Source organism: Ctenocephalides felis, unplaced genomic scaffold (genome assembly GCF_003426905.1).
Source record: "Ctenocephalides felis isolate EL2017-DRISC unplaced genomic scaffold, ASM342690v1 CF-g0.4_SCAFFOLD_00845, whole genome shotgun sequence".
NCBI classification, from domain to species: domain Eukaryota; kingdom Metazoa; phylum Arthropoda; class Insecta; order Siphonaptera; family Pulicidae; genus Ctenocephalides; species Ctenocephalides felis.
The window spans coordinates 86751110-86768114 of NW_020536999.1; the positions used below are offsets into that span (position 1 = coordinate 86751110).

The window sequence follows — 17005 nt, forward strand, 5'->3', positions numbered from 1 at the left end:
AAGTTCATATAACTTGCCTCGAGGCAAAATACTAATACCAACTAGTTTGTTTATTTTTTCATAACATTTCAAAACTTTTGGGTTATTTTCGGAAAATGGAGTCCTAGAAACTGATGTACGCGCCTCACAGATTGGACGCCGCAGAGCTAATAGCCACTATTGCCTATTTTAAATGTAATATGTTGGTATGATTGATAATTTGACATTTCATATATTCATAGGTTATAAAAAATATTTATTAAATCAAAATAATAATAATTAAATAAGTTAATTTATTATATTTATATTATAGTATTGATAAATTTGTATTAAGTAATAAAATGAAGCTGAATTTATTTATAACGAAAATTATATGTTGTGTGCAATGAAATCCATTATTTAGTAATTTCAACCTCCACAAAATGGATTGTGGAACAGATACTTGTGTACAAAATAATGAGATAAATGAAATTGTACATGAAATAGTAAATATCAAATCAGAAATATGTTCAGAAGACGAAACTACCTCTACAAATTTTGATCCTCTAGAGTACGAGATAAAAGAAGAGATCATTGAAGAAGACTCTCAAGACCAGAATAGCATAAACGAAAAACCCTTCCAATGTACCTTCTGTGACAAATCCTTCGAATACAATCATGCCCTTCTACGACACATCAGAACCCACACAAATGAAAAAACCCACATCTGCAATGTATGCGGCAAACAATTCAGTCGTAAACATGTCCTAAAAATACATTATCGAATACATACATCTGAAAAGCCTTATAAATGTTCAGAATGTGCCAAGACATTTTCCCAACGAGGCCATTTGACTGAACATAAGAAAATACACACAGGGGAACGTCCACACAAATGCGATATCTGCGATAGAACATTCTTAGTTAAAAGCAATTTAGTCTCGCACCTCAGAACGCATACTGGTGAGCGCCCTTTTATGTGTAATATTTGTTTCAAGTCTTTCAGGCAAGCGTCGAGCTTATCGAATCATATGTACCTTCACTCAGCTGAAAAATCATTTAAATGTCCACATTGTGAAAAAGTTTTCACGCAACCGAGTAATTTAACTAATCACATGAAAAGCCACACTGAAGACAGGCCTTTTAAATGCACGTTTTGTGATCAAGCTTATACGAACTCTACTGGTTTAGAAAAGCACATCAAAATTCATGACGTTGATAGAAAATATAAATGCTCGTTTTGTGAAAAATATTTTAAAAACCCAAGTAGTTTACAGAGACACGAAAGAACTCACTCAGGGGAACGACCTTTTACATGCCAGATTTGTTTTAAGACCTTCAGTGACGAGTTTAAACTTTCAAGGCATATGATGAGCCATGCAGACGTAGAACCTGTACAATGTCCTCACTGTGATAGGAAATTTAAATATGCTGCGAGCTTGTTGAGACACCAGAAGATCAATCATAAGATGGAAAACAAACTTGGCGATGATAAATCTTAATTTTATGTATAATCAAGTTTGTTTTTTTTTTTATAAATTTGTGATTATTTAAACTTAGTGATTGTTATCAATGAACATATAAAAAAGAAAAAAAGTACAAATGTGCGTTTAATTCTATGATAAAATCTGTTGAATAATAATTTATGATTAGAGGAACATTGAATTGCTGCATGTACTTATGATGTTAGATTAATTCAAGCTAAAAACATTTAAAATTCTTTAAATAATTCATTGCGATACAGGAAATTCCAGCAATTTGCTTTAAGTCACGGAGCCATGCATCTCTAGTTTATTTATTTCGATACAAAACATATTTAATGTAGTTAAGATGTAAGTGAAATTTTGCCTTTTACTAGAACCCGACAATGATTTGATATATTATCAGACAAAAAAGGTAGTTATAATAATTAAGTTTCTTTTAAGTAAAATACTACAAAAACTTCTAATCGGGGACACGAAAGAGTCAGTTAACTACAAAAACTTTTATCAAAGTCACAGAAGAGTCAGCTTGCTGCAAAAACTTCTTCAATAAGAAGTTTTTATAGTAAACTGACCCTTCTGTGTCTTCTAGAAGAAGTTTTTGTACTAAACGGACTTTTCTGTGTCTTCAAAAAGAAGTTTTTGCAGTAAACTGACTCTTCTAGGTCTTCTACAAGAAGTCTTTGTAGTAAACTGACTCTTCTCTATCTTCAATAAAAAGTTTTTGTAGTAAACTTACTCTTCTGTGTCTTGGATAAGAAGTTTTTCTAGTAAACTGACTCATCTGTGTCTTCTACAAGAAGTCTTCGTAGTAAACTGACTCCTCTGTGTCTATAATAAGGAGTTGTTGTAGTAAACTGACTCTTCTGTGTCTTCGGAAAGACGTTTTTGTAGTAAACTGACTCTTCTGTATCTTCTACAAGAAGTCTTTGTAGTAAACTGACTCTTCTGTATCTTCAATAAAAAGTTTTTGTAGTAAACTTACTCTTCTGTGTCTTGGATAAGAAGTTTTTGTAGTAAACTGACTCTTCTAGGTCTTCTACAAGAAGTCTTTGTAGTAAACTGACTCTTCTGTGTCTTTAATAAGGAGTTGTTATAGTAAACTGACTCTTCTGTGTCTTCAGAAAGACGTTTTTGTAGTAAACTGACTCATCTGTGTCTTTAATAAGGAGTTGTTGTAGTAAACTGACTCTTCTGTGTCTTCAGAAAGACGTTTGTGTAGTAAACTGACTCTTCTGTGTCTTCGGTAAGAAGTTTTTGTAGTAAACTAAGTCTTCTGTATCTCCTACAAGAAGTCTTTGTAGTAAACTGACTCTTCTGTATCTTCTACAAGAAGTCTTTGTAGTTAATTGACTCTTCTGTGACTTCGGTAAGAAGTTTTTGTAGTAAACTAAGTCTTCTGTATCTCCTACAAGAAGTCTTTGTAGTAAACTGACTCTTCTGTATCTTCTACAAGAAGTCTTTGTAGTTAATTGACTCTTCTGTGACTTCGGTAAGAAGTTTTTGTAGTAAACTAAGTCTTCTGTATCTTCTACAAGAAGTCTTTGTAGTAAACTGACTCTTCTAGGTCTTCTACAAGAAGTCTTTGTAGTAAACTGACTCTTCTCTATCTTCAATAAAAAGTTTTTGTAGTAAACTTACTCTTCTGTGTCTTGGATAAGAAGTTTTTCTAGTAAACTGACTCATCTGTGTCTTCTACAAGAAGTCTTTGTAGTAAACTGACTCCTCTGTGTCTATAATAAGGAGTTGTTGTAGTAAACTGACTCTTCTGTGTCTTCGGAAAGACGTTTTTGTAGTAAACTGACTCTTCTGTATCTTCTACAAGAAGTCTTTGTAGTAAACTGACTCTTCTGTATCTTCAATAAAAAGTTTTTGTAGTAAACTTACTCTTCTGTGTCTTGGATAAGAAGTTTTTGTAGTAAACTGACTCTTCTAGTTCTTCTACAAGAAGTCTTTGTAGTAAACTGACTCTTCTGTGTCTTTAATAAGGAGTTGTTATAGTAAACTGACTCTTCTGTGTCTTCAGAAAGACGTTTTTGTAGTAAACTGACTCATCTGTGTCTTTAATAAGGAGTTGTTGTAGTAAACTGACTCTTCTGTGTCTTCAGAAAGACGTTTGTGTAGTAAACTGACTCTTCTGTGTCTTCGGTAAGAAGTTTTTGTAGTAAACTAAGTCTTCTGTATCTCCTACAAGAAGTCTTTGTAGTAAACTGACTCTTCTGTATCTTCTACAAGAAGTCTTTGTAGTTAATTGACTCTTCTGTGACTTCGGTAAGAAGTTTTTGTAGTAAACTAAGTCTTCTGTATCTCCTACAAGAAGTCTTTGTAGTAAACTGACTCTTCTGTATCTTCTACAAGAAGTCTTTGTAGTTAATTGACTCTTCTGTGACTTCGGTAAGAAGTTTTTGTAGTAAACTAAGTCTTCTGTATCTTCTACAAGAAGTCTTTGTAGTAAACTGACTCTTCTAGGTCTTCTACAAGAAGTCTTTGTAGTAAACTGACTCTTCTCTATCTTCAATAAAAAGTTTTTGTAGTAAACTTACTCTTCTGTGTCTTGGATAAGAAGTTTTTCTAGTAAACTGACTCATCTGTGTCTTCTACAAGAAGTCTTTGTAGTAAACTGACTCCTCTGTGTCTATAATAAGGAGTTGTTGTAGTAAACTGACTCTTCTGTGTCTTCGGAAAGACGTTTTTGTAGTAAACTGACTCTTCTGTATCTTCTACAAGAAGTCTTTGTAGTAAACTGACTCTTCTGTATCTTCAATAAAAAGTTTTTGTAGTAAACTTACTCTTCTGTGTCTTGGATAAGAAGTTTTTGTAGTAAACTGACTCTTCTAGGTCTTCTACAAGAAGTCTTTGTAGTAAACTGACTCTTCTGTGTCTTTAATAAGGAGTTGTTATAGTAAACTGACTCTTCTGTGTCTTCAGAAAGACGTTTTTGTAGTAAACTGACTCATCTGTGTCTTTAATAAGGAGTTGTTGTAGTAAACTGACTCTTCTGTGTCTTCAGAAAGACGTTTGTGTAGTAAACTGACTCTTCTGTGTCTTCGGTAAGAAGTTTTTGTAGTAAACTAAGTCTTCTGTATCTCCTACAAGAAGTCTTTGTAGTAAACTGACTCTTCTGTATCTTCTACAAGAAGTCTTTGTAGTTAATTGACTCTTCTGTGACTTCGGTAAGAAGTTTTTGTAGTAAACTAAGTCTTCTGTATCTCCTACAAGAAGTCTTTGTAGTAAACTGACTCTTCTGTATCTTCTACAAGAAGTCTTTGTAGTTAATTGACTCTTCTGTGACTTCGGTAAGAAGTTTTTGTAGTAAACTAAGTCTTCTGTATCTTCTACAAGAAGTCTTTGTAGTAAACTGACTCTTCTAGGTCTTCTACAAGAAGTCTTTGTAGTAAACTGACCCATCTGTGTCTTTAATAAGGAGTTGTTGTAGTAAACTGACCCTTCTAGGTCTTCTACAAGAAGTCTTTGTAGTAAACTGACTCTTCTGTGACTTCGTTAAGAAGTTTTTGTAGTAAACTGACTCTTCTGGGGATTAAGTAAGAAGTTTTTGTAGAAAACTGACTCTTCTAGGTCTTCGATAAGAAGTTTTTGTAGTTAATTGACTCTTCTGTGTCTTCGATAAGAAGTTTTTGTAGTAAACTTACTCTTCTGTGTCTTGGATAAGAAGTTTTTGTAGTAAACTCACTCTTCTTAGTTTTCAATAAGAATTAGGAGTAACAAAATGTTTAAAATGGTTTATTAACAGATTAAATACAGCTCGTCGAATCGTATACATAATTTATAAATTGAATAAAGTATAATACAAGTTTTTAAATACTTGACTCGTTAAACATATTTTTCGTCTGGATACATTATAGATGACCAGTAAACTTAATAATCATTATTTAGTTATATATTATAAAATATTTTATAATATTATTAATAGCACCATATTTCTATTTAGTTTCAGAAATTTAAACTCATCAGTCACCTCAAATGTATTCAACAAATTTTAGTTTACAACTAAAACACCTTATCGATGACACCAATAATAAAATAAAGATTTACTTTAATGTGTATAAAATAAAATGTATATGCTTAAGCAATTATAAAAACAGGCACAGTAAAAGTAAATTTAATAGAATCTAAAAACTTACTATATTTTTACTGTCCATAGAAGATTCCTTTAATATGCAGAGTAAAATCCCACTTCCAGGGACTATAAACGTGTCTTAAGCGAGAAGTCGTATGATGCGGGATATGCAAACTGCAGAGACGTGATATACGGGTAATCGTATTAAGCATGATCGTCTTAACCGGGGTTGCACTGTATATGACGCAACAACAAATCAAACACTATTAATATAAAAAAAATCAGTTTGTAGCTCATTGAGATTCTAATTATTTATAATTAGACTTTAAACAAAATAACGTGATGAATTTGAAATAATATCCCGAATGTTTATCGATGTGTAAATATATTATAAACCAACAATTGTCTAAATTATTTTAATCTGTTTTTTGTGTTGAGACACTATTAAAACTACACTATTGGTTGCACAATTTAATCACCATTTAAACAATAATTATTCACACATTTGTTTTAAATTATCACTAAACACTAAATATAACACATTTATTTCTAAATTATTATAATTATTACACAACGAACTTTCTCAACAGAAAAATTAAACGCATGCTGATTTTTAGGTTATAATAAACAAACTGAAGTGTTCCAATAAGAAACCATTTTATTTTTAACGAGCTGAAGTTGGACACACAAAATTCCTATTATTAAGGGTAGACACACACCAGTATTTTTTTTATTATTTTAATAATTTTTACAACTGTCCTGAAACGGACAACAAGTAAAATATTTGACATAAAACTGAAGGCGTTGGCAAAATACAAATCATCTGACCATTGCCAGTGATTTGTCGAAGATCCTATCTATTGTTGATTAATGTAGAAGAAATTTGCTTTTTAAGCGGGCCCTGGTAGAGTTGTACTGAAGTTTTCTGGCGAGCAAGTTCGGGCAATCAGCTAGGCGATTTCTATATTTCCATGAGTAAGCGATTACTTCATCCTTAACTGTGCTAGTGTCTGTGTCTTTGTGTATTAACCAATTTGAAACATACTTTGGTGCTTTCAAAATTTCTTTTAATAACCTGTTTTGAAATCTTTGATTTATTAAAGCGTTTGAGTTAGAAGTTGATCCCCATAGCTGTATGCCGTATGTCCAAATTGGTTTAATGATGGCTTTATAGAGGTAAATTTTATTATGAGTGTCAAGTTTTGATTTTCGTCCCAGGAACCAATGATATCTTCTTCTGGTTTCTTCAAGCTGCTTTCTCTTTTTCTTAATGTGTTCTTTCCAGGTTAGTCTCTTATCCAGGTGTAAACCTAGATATTTGACTGTATCTGATCTGTAATCTTACTGCAGAACAAGTCTCTTTGCAAAGAGTAAAAGTGATGTATTTTGACTTGCTGCTGTTAACTTCTTTTCCCCACAAGCTTAACCATTTTTGTAACACGTCAAGATGATCCTGCAGCATTTTTGATGTGGTTATGGGATCTTCATGTGTTGCCAGTATGCCTGTGTCGTCAGCATATGTTGCTGTCAAAATGCCATCTTTCTGCGGTAGGTCCGCAGTGTATATGAGGTATAATAGTGGCCCAAGGACACTACCTTGAGGCACTCCCGATCTGACTGGATGTGATGTGGATTTTTCACCCCTTACACTAATGAGAACAGTCGAAAATCAAGCAATTTTGTACGAAGACAAGTCAAGTGCTGTGATCAGAATAGAGGAAATGATTCAATTAACTAACTAGAAAACCTAACTAGCTGTTCTCATAAAAAATTGATTTCACAATTTTGGTTTAGATAAAAGATAAAAATAATCCAACAACCAAAGGAAGTACATGCTACCTTTGATGCAGTGTTAGATTTCGTAATTGCACCTTTTTGTGTAAAGATATCATGGCAAATTTAATTCAAACTTTTTCGTTGGCAGAGTTCTTTTTGCGTTGCAATTTGCCTTGGTACTTCCCCTTTCTATTTTTGAAGAATTAATTCAGATTAGTTTTGCAATTAGACTTATGGACCTATTCTGCCGCATAACAGAAAAATGTTATGGCAAGGCTGTGTAATGAAGAACTTTTCATACTAAATATTGAGAAAGCCATGTAGTTGCTGTGCAGTCAGGCGTATTTCTGAAGTTGTCAGATAGAAAATCTAATCTAGAAACCGCACAAATGTCAAAAAAACGATCGTAGATAACAGGGTCTTTCTGACCCAGCTTCATGACATACGAGTGCGTTGCAGTTTATATGTAAAACGACTGAATGCACAGCTAATACATGACATTTTGACAGTATGATTCAGTAGCATAATGTATGGAAGTTAGAGCGTAACATGGTCTTGCCATAACATTTTTCTACTATGCGGCAGAATCGGTCCCTTAGTTTCTAAAATATAGTTTTATTTTCGTGTTACTTAAAATGTTTGAGCACGTAAATATGCATAAAAAATAACAGAAAAATGTTATGGCAAGGCTGTGTTATGAAGAACTTTTCATACTAAATATTGACAAAGCCATGTGGTTGGTGTGCAGTCAGACGTATTTCTCAAGTTGTCAGATAGAGAATCTAATCTAGAAACCGCACAAATGTCAAAAAAACGATCGTAGGTAACAGGGTCTTTCTGACCCAGCTTCATAACATACGAGTGCGTTGCAGTTTATATGTAAAACGACTGAATGCACAGCTAATACATGACATTTTGACAGTATTGATTCAGTAGCATAATGTATGGAAGTTGGAGCGGAACATGGTCTTGCCATAACATTTTTCTACTAAGCGGCAGAATCGGTTCCTTAGTTTCTAAAATATACTTATATTTTCGTGTTAGTTAAAATGTCTGAGCACGAAAATATGCATAAAAAATAAATAAATAAATAATTGATTATATTGCTTTTATTGAAACAGTTTGGTGAACACGTCAATCGTTATTTTACAAATTATAATATATCTATTGTATTTTCACACCCATTTAGTATCATTTTGTTCCCTTTCACTTGTAAATAACATTACAAAATAGTTTTAAAAAACTTAATATGCCATGCAAAAAACAACTAATATTAAAATTAATACACACATGAGCCGATTCTCGAATAAAATAGAAATGTTATGGTAATGTTATGTTTTTTATGTCTTTGATAACACATACATGAAGTTAGGTTTTATGTGTCAAACAATAATGTCAACAACTGATGTCACAACAAATACATAGTATTTTGACCAACCTACCAACTCATACGATTAAAATAACATTTTTATTTTATCCAAAAATCGATTCCTCAAATCAGTGGGGCAATTCTACCGTAACCTAGAAGATACGATAGCGTTGTTATGGCAACGCTATGTTATGCTTGTTTATTGGTAGTGAAAACTGTGAAAATGTCTTGGTATAATAAAAAATGATTCTTTAAAATTACTCAGTTTATTTTAGATGTTACTTGTTTCACGGTTCAGCAAGAAAAGAGTTATTTTACATAGTTTTAACATAAACAAAAATATAAGATGGCGGATAAATAATTATATTAAGGGAACATTATTGCCAACATTACTAATAGTAATGGCGGGACATTTGAATTACAAATATATATAACATTACATTTGACATTACATAAGAAAAATGTGACAAACAATTTTGTCCATGTCTATCTATTTGCTGTGCGGTTAAGCGAATTTTACATATAAACAAGCAAAGAAAAATCTTATGATAACTGCATCTTCGAAAATTCTGTTATCATAAGATTCTCCATTGCTTGTTTATATGTACAATACGCCTAATCGCACAGCAAATGGGTAGACATCTTCACTGTTTTTACTACCAATAAACAAGCATAGCATAGCATAGCGTTGCCATGACGACGCTATCTTATTGTCTATGTACAGCAAAATTGGCGCATAAATATATAATATAGTAAAAAATATTTATTTGATAGAATTCTGTAATACTTTTTCAACAAGATTCGTTAATTTGTATAAAAAATGCTAGGCCATACTAAAAAATTTATTGAATGATAAAAGACTTATTTTTATTTCATTATTGGAAGCATTCTCAAGAAGTTACTTAACTACTCAAATACGTAAACAAATATTTGTTTATAATAAAATATATAAACTATGAATTGTTATTATTAAAAAAATATAATAACAAATATTTCTTAAAGAAGAAATTTATTTACTTCCCATAGGATAAGATATTGTAACCGTCAAAAAAACCGAAAATGAAAATTTTTGTATATCTATTATATAAAAATAAGTCGGGTTTTCCTTCCTGACGATATAACTCCAGAACGCACGAACCGATTTCGACGATTTTGCATTCGATGGAAAGGTCTCGGACTCCGTGAGGTTTATAGCAAAGAAAATTAAAGGAAGATTTCAACAGAAAAGCGGAAAATACTTTTACTGTTTTCACATACAGCGTCATCTCTATACTACCAACTAAAATTTTTTGTTTGAGAGCTACTCAGAGAGACAAACCGGCATTGTGTTCACTGTGAAATTGTACAAAAAAAGTAAAAAAAAATAGATATTCGTTTCCTAACATTTCAATTGGAAACCATCAAATCAATCACGTGTAATGTGCAAATTTTCATTCAATTTCAACAGCAGAAAATTTTTTTCTTCACCTTCTAATCATCAAACGAAATGTTACATAAAATGAATCTATCTGGTGGTGAAGCGGAGTTGGCCCGGTTTGCCAGTCTTGTGTATTTATATAAAGAGCTAAATATGCAAAAAATGGTCGTTTTTGAGAGAATGAAGCATCCGATTTGAATTATTCAAAAAAATCGATTCTTAGTGATGGGGCGAGGTGCTGATTAGTTTTTGGCAAAAGTAGGTCCAGCCGTTTCGGAGATATAGAGCAAAGAATGCCGAAAACAGAAATCGAGATTTTGAGAGAACGGAGCATTCGATTTGAATGATTCAAAAAACATTAAAATCGTAAGTAGTATTTGGCAAAGGCAGGTCCAGCCGTTTTGGAGGTAAAGCGCTAAATGTGCAAAAAATGGTCGTTTTTGAGAGAACGAAGCATCCGATTTGAATGATTCAAAAAAACCTTTGTTTATATTGACAAAACGATTGTTTTTGGAAAAGCAATTTTTTTACAGAATAAATAAAATAAAAAAAATTTGCTTTCCCCAAAATAATCGTTTCTAGCTAAAATTCTATTGCTCACTTATATACTTAAAATAAATAATTTTAACTTTGCAATTCAATTTATATATTTCTTATAAATATGAGATAAAGTCCTTCATTCTAATTTTACTTCATTAAGTTTTGTTTATTTAGGTTTTATATAAACATTTATAAACGACATTGACTAATTTAATAAACTGTTATATTTTATCTATAAGGAATAAATAATATCTATTCATTATTGAATGCTAATTTTTATTTCTTAATTGTTGTACGGAAAGTTCTAGCAATTTGCCTTAAAGCACGATGCTATACACCACCTGTTTTTCCTAATTTCGGTGTCAAACGATTCAGAATGACTTGGAACAACGAGAAAATAAAAGATTCACAAGTTTACTATAATCTAAGTAATAAATAAATAAATGAACTACTGGTGTATGGCATCGTGCCTTAAGGCAAATTGCTGGAACTTCCCGTACCGTAACGAAATAATCGAGAAATATTAAATCTTTTCAACTAAATTTTTATAAATATTGTACTAGTCTAATATTTATAAGAATTATATAAACTGAATTGCAAAGTTAAAATTATTTATATAAAGTATATAAGTGAGCTTTAGAACTTTAGCCAGAATTAAAATTAATATCTGAATTATTTTCGATATAATATATATATTATATATATATATATATATATATATATATATATATATATATATTCAAAAGCAATTATTTTGTTAAAACAAGCAGAAAGTTCTTTGAATCATTCAAATCGGATGCTTAGTTCTCTCAAAGACTGCAATTTTTTGCACAATTTGCTCTGTATCTTCGAAATGGCTGGACCTGCCTTTGCCAAAAGCTAATCAGTACATCTCGCTATCAATAGGAATCGAATGTTTTTCGAATCATTCAAATCGGTTGATCCGTGCGCCCGAAAACGTGGACGAAAAATTGTATCCATACATACATACATACACACACATATCCGTTTTTTTCTGAGGTATGCCAAAATGTTCAGAAACCCTCAAAACGTCGAGAAGATCAAAAAATTTCATTTTTGATTTTCGGCCCATTACTATAACTATCCTACAGGAAGTTAATAAATGCTAATTTGATAAAATTTTTGATAATTTGTGATTTCAATCATATCAAATTGTTTAAAAATTAATACTAGACATTGTTTGGTTTGTAGCACACTACGATAAAAATCTTGAAATATATATAAAAAATTTATTTGGCACCTTTTTTAATATCTTTCTTACCCCTCATTATAACTATTTAGTCTTCTTTACACCCCTATCTTCCCTCTCAGACAATATTGTGAGTCTTCATATGACGTTGCAACAAAGGCGACTGTGTAAATCCCTTTCCACAAACCGTGCACTTATAGGGCCTTTCTCCTGTATGTAGTCTCGTATGCACCACTAGAGCATTCGACGTAGTAAACATCTTACTGCAAGTCAAACACTTATAACGTTTTTCCCCTGTGTGAGTCCTCGTGTGCGTTGACAAAGGCCCCGGTTGTGTATAAGCCTTATCACAATACTTGCATTTAAAAGGTCGTTCACCAGTATGGATGACTTTGTGTCTTGTTAAAATAGATATTTGGGTAAACTTTTTGTCACAGAAATGACATTCATAACGTCTGTCACCGGTGTGGATTCGTTTGTGCATTGTGAGACGTACAGAACTTGCGAAGGCTTTGTTGCACTCATCACACTTGTAGGGACGTTCACCTGAATGTATTCTAGAATGTGTGAGTAAATCATTTTTTACTACAAAGCCTTTGTTACAATAAGTGCATGTAAATGGTTTTTGTTCACTATGCACAAACATGTGCCTTGAGACATAACTTAACCGTGAAAAGCCTTTATTGCAGATTTCACACTTGTAAGGACGATCTTCAGAATGGGTCACCTCGTGTCTTGCTAACTCGCTAGGGCTTTTGAATACTTTTGTGCAAACTTTGCATTCATAAAGGCCTTCTCCTGTGTGATATTTCAGGTGAGATGTTAGATGACTTTGGCGAGAGAATGTCAAACCACAGTAGGAGCATTGGAGTGATTTAGAACAAGCGTAGGAGTGATTTTTTAAGGACAAAGAATTTGTGAAGGTTTTGTTGCAGATGGTGCAGACGAATGGACCGGTGTGAGTTCTGATATGTGATGATAAAGAGTCTTTGCGGGTGAAGACTTTTGGGCAATATGTACATATATAAGACTTTTTTCTTGGAATTTTTGGCACTTTGGAGCCTTTACGTACTTTGTTTCTTACAGCCTTTATGAGAATTACATCATCTTCTTCTTCTAAATATATTTCTGATTCAAATAAATTGGCACAATCTTTGGCATAAGTATTATCCATTTTATAATATAATTTTTACTTATTTTTGTCATATTTGAATGCACATTACTTTAGTTGCTTTATTGATTTCTTGATCTTTTGCTGACATTTCAATTTCTTTCTTGTCGTATAAAAAAAACATATAAACATAACTTAAACAATATTTTAAAATATGTTTCACTAAATTTTATATTGTAACTAATAAATTTATCACAAATTAATTTATTTAAGTCATTTTGATACTAATTTAGAATTTTCTAAAAATTGTAACCTCAATTTAACATGGCTGTCAATTGACAGGTAAAGGCGCTGCCACACATGGCGTCGAAAAGACGAAAAAATAAAGGCGCTGTCACACATGGCGGCATTTTGAAAAGACGAAAAAGTAAATTTTGCATTTCTAAAATATAAACTAGTGGGGTGGGTGGCATCGTGCCTTAAGGCAAATTGCTCAAACTTCCCGTACCGTAACAAAATGTTCGAGGAATACTGAATGTTTTCAAATAAATTATTATAAATATTGTAACATTGTCTAATATTTATAAGTATTATATAAACAGAATTGCAAAGTTGAAATTATTTGTTATTAGTATTGGTATATTAGAACTATAGTCAGAATTAAAAATAAAAGCTGAATTATTTTTGATATACAAAAAATTAAAAAAAAAAAAAAAAATGGAGCAAAAAAATTTTTTTTGCAAATCAATTATTTTGTTAAGAACAAGCAGAAATTTTTTTGATCATTCAAATCGGACGCTTAGTTTTTCTCAAAAACTGCCATTTTTTACATATTTAGCTCGTATCTTCGAAATGGCTGGGCCTACCTTTGCCAAAAACTAATAAACACTTCTCCCAATCATTACAATTGAATGTTTTTTAGATCATTCAAATCGATACTTCGTTCTCTCAAAAATCGATTCTATTTTCTGCACTCTTTGCTCCGTATCCCGAAACGGCTGGACCTGCCTTTTGCCAAAAACTAATCAGCTTTCTCCCTATCGATAGGAATCGAATGTTTTTTGAACCATTCCAAATCGGTTGATCCGTGCGCCCGAAAACGTGACTTAAATTTGTATCCATACATACATACATACACCACACACATCAATTTTTTCTGAGGTATGCCAAAATGTCAGAAACCTTCAAAACGTCGAGAAATGTAAAAATTTTCAATTCCGATTTTCGGCCCATTACAATAACTTACCCTACGGGAAGTTAACTAGTGGTGTATGGCATCGTGCCTTAAGGTAAATTGCTGGTCCTTTCCGTACCTTAATGAAATATTATTATAAACAATGTAACTTTCATGGTTCTTATTTTATAAAAAGTAAATAAACAAAACGTAAGGGGGCTATTTATCTATGGGGCAACCATTAAACACATGAGGTTTTTATTGGGGGGGGGGGGTATTGACAATAAATCACCAAATATTACGTAGGGGGAGGGGTATAGTAAGATATCACGTGTATCTAATTTTTAATTGATTTCTTTAAAAAAAATTCAAAAATTTAAATTTAAAAAAAAAAAAATACAGTTTTATCACGTGATGTATGGCTGGGGAGGGGGGTGGTATTTTTGAATATCACCATGTACAACCAAGGGAAAGGGTGGGTCCAAAAATCCTTAAAAACTCGCTCACGTGATTAATGGACGCCCCCTAATCAATCGGATTTATAATGAAGAACACTGTCTAATATTTCTTAGTATTATGTAAATTGAAATGCAAAGTTAAAATTAGTTATTTCAAGTATATAAGTGATATTTAGAACTTAGCTAAAATTCGAATTAAAATCCGAATTATTTTTCGGAATCAAAAAAAAAATTTGAAAAAAAATTAGAATAAAAAGAATAATCTTTCCTCAAAAGCAATCGTATTGTCAACAAAAGCAGAAAGTTTTTTAAATCATTCAAATCGGACTCTTAGTTCTATCAAAAACTGCCATTTATTGCGCATTCAGCTCTGTATCTTCTAAATGGCTGGACCTGCCTTTGCCAAAAACTAATCACTTCTTCTCGCAATCATTACAAATTGAATGTTTTTTTGGTTTTTTGGATCAATTAAATCTGATACTCCGTTCTCTCATAACATCGATTTCTATTTTCTGCACTCTTTGCTCCATTTCTCCGTAAAGGCTGGACCTGGCTTAGCCACAAACTAATCAACACATTAATAGGAATCGAATGTTTTTTTAACCCTTCAAATCGGTATCCTATTTGATAACCTGTCTTTGTGATTTCATTTATGGTCTTATAGCATAAGCAGTATAAAAAAATTCAGAAAAATAATAATATAGTATCTGCGCTAAACGAACAATACACACTTGATTTTACCACACAACATAATTGCTTCAGCTAAATTAGTTTCTAGAATTTTCATATCTCGTACATAATTAGTTGCTTTTTGGCAATTATAATTTATAAAGTACTTTATAAATTTTCTTACTAATAATCCAATAACACCATTGTTTTAGTTCAAATTTTAGGTGAATTATTTGTAAAATCTAGTTCATATATGCACTATTCATCTAAGATCAACTTGTTAAATATTCTATATCCAATGCCAAACAAATTAATTTATGACACATGAAACACAATCTAAATCATTTTTTTAATAAGTAGAAATATTTTTATGCATTGTTAAATATTTAGTAAAGTAAACCAAAATGCGGCATGCATAAGTTTAAAAAAATAGTGTATATGCAATTTATGGACTTATTGGGTTATTTATTAAAATGAAATATAATTTCATCTGCCAACATATACTGTTGACTGTATCTTACATTATTTTGATTTTCTGGCACATTTCAGCTGCTTTTCGATAGTATAATTCAGACGTTACATTTTTGTTGTATATTATATTCCAAATATTGTCAACTAAATTCAAATTCAAGTGAATTGAATTTTAGCAGATGACTGTTCAAATGGGTTCAAATGTCAAACAATGATAAGCATTTTTTTTTTTAAATATTTGCCATTTATTTCTACAATATTCATTAAATCTTAAAATTTCTCTTTGACCAACTCTGAAAAGAATTATCAAGATCCAAATACCCATTTAGGAAAAGTATCAAATCATACACCCAGAAGAATTTATATATATATATATATATAATATCTATATATATATATATATATATATATATATATATATATATATATATATAAACAGTAAATGACAAAATAAATAAAATAAATAAAACGTAAATGACAAAAAGTGAGTAAAATAATAACAATGTTATTTTCATTTAGGTTTTTATTATTAATAAAACTATAGATTTACTTCAAATTTTCACTTTCTTTGCTAAATCTCACTTTGCAGCATGACCAATAATTCATGTCGACTCAATGTTTTTTTCCGACTTATATATTTTATACACTTAGCACATTTATGACATTTTACTTTGTTGTTGCACTGCCAAGTGTCCTTTTAATAAGTGCTTGAGTGAACGTTTTACTGCAGATTTCACCTTTAAAGGGCGCTCTTCAGAATGGGTCTTCTCATGAGCATTTAACATTACTTTTGTTCTAAATGCTTTACTGCATGTTTTCACAGCTGAAAGGGCGTTCTCCGGAATGGATGCTCATGTGTCTTTTCAAAGTGCCTGATTGTTGAAAGTGCTTTCGCATAACGGACATTCATAAGGACGCTCTCCGTGTGGGTAGACATGTGTCTTTTTAATCGACTGATTTATCAAAATTCTATTACATATTTCACAAGCAAAATTTTTATTGTGAGTAAGCTTGTGGGTTTCCATATACTCTAATTGTGTGAATGCCTTTAAGCATATTTCACATTTGTAAGGTTTGTTCTCTTCGGTGTGAACATACATGTGAGTAGTTAAATGATGTGGACGTAGGAATCCTTTATCGCAGATTTCACATCTGTAAGGGCGTACTCCACTGTGAATAAGCATGTGTTGCTTCAAAATGATTCAGTCGATTAAATTCTCGGCTGCATAAGTTGCATTGGTATCCTTTTTCACCGGTATGAGTTCTGAGATGTATTTTTAAACGACCTAAGTC

The 17005-nt window shown here is 31.6% G+C and overlaps 2 protein-coding genes across 2 annotated transcripts in view; one reads left to right on the plus strand and one right to left on the minus strand.

Moving 5' to 3' along the window:
• The first annotated feature begins 318 nt into the window (after positions 1-318).
• On the plus strand, positions 319-1460 carry LOC113391286 (zinc finger protein 501-like). Its single transcript, XM_026627231.1, has one exon. The coding sequence runs from the start codon at positions 402-404 to the stop codon at positions 1458-1460; it is 1059 nt and encodes a 352-aa protein (XP_026483016.1). The 5' UTR covers positions 319-401.
• Positions 1461-11947: 10487 nt separating this feature from the next.
• Positions 11948-17005, minus strand: part of LOC113391287 (zinc finger protein 239-like) — an 8197-nt gene continuing 3139 nt past the window's right edge. Inside the window, exons 2-4 of the mRNA XM_026627232.1 lie at positions 16879-16998; positions 12784-12981; positions 11948-12375 (exon numbers count right to left, since the gene is read on the minus strand). Of these exons, the coding sequence (XP_026483017.1) occupies positions 11948-12375; positions 12784-12981; positions 16879-16998 (746 nt within the window). The remainder of the gene's footprint in view (positions 12376-12783; positions 12982-16878; positions 16999-17005) is intronic.

Excerpts from the sequence above, each read along its gene's own strand:
- LOC113391286 (XM_026627231.1), top strand. The coding sequence starts at position 402 with ATGGATTGTGGAACAGATACTTGTGTACAAAATAATGAGATAAATGAA.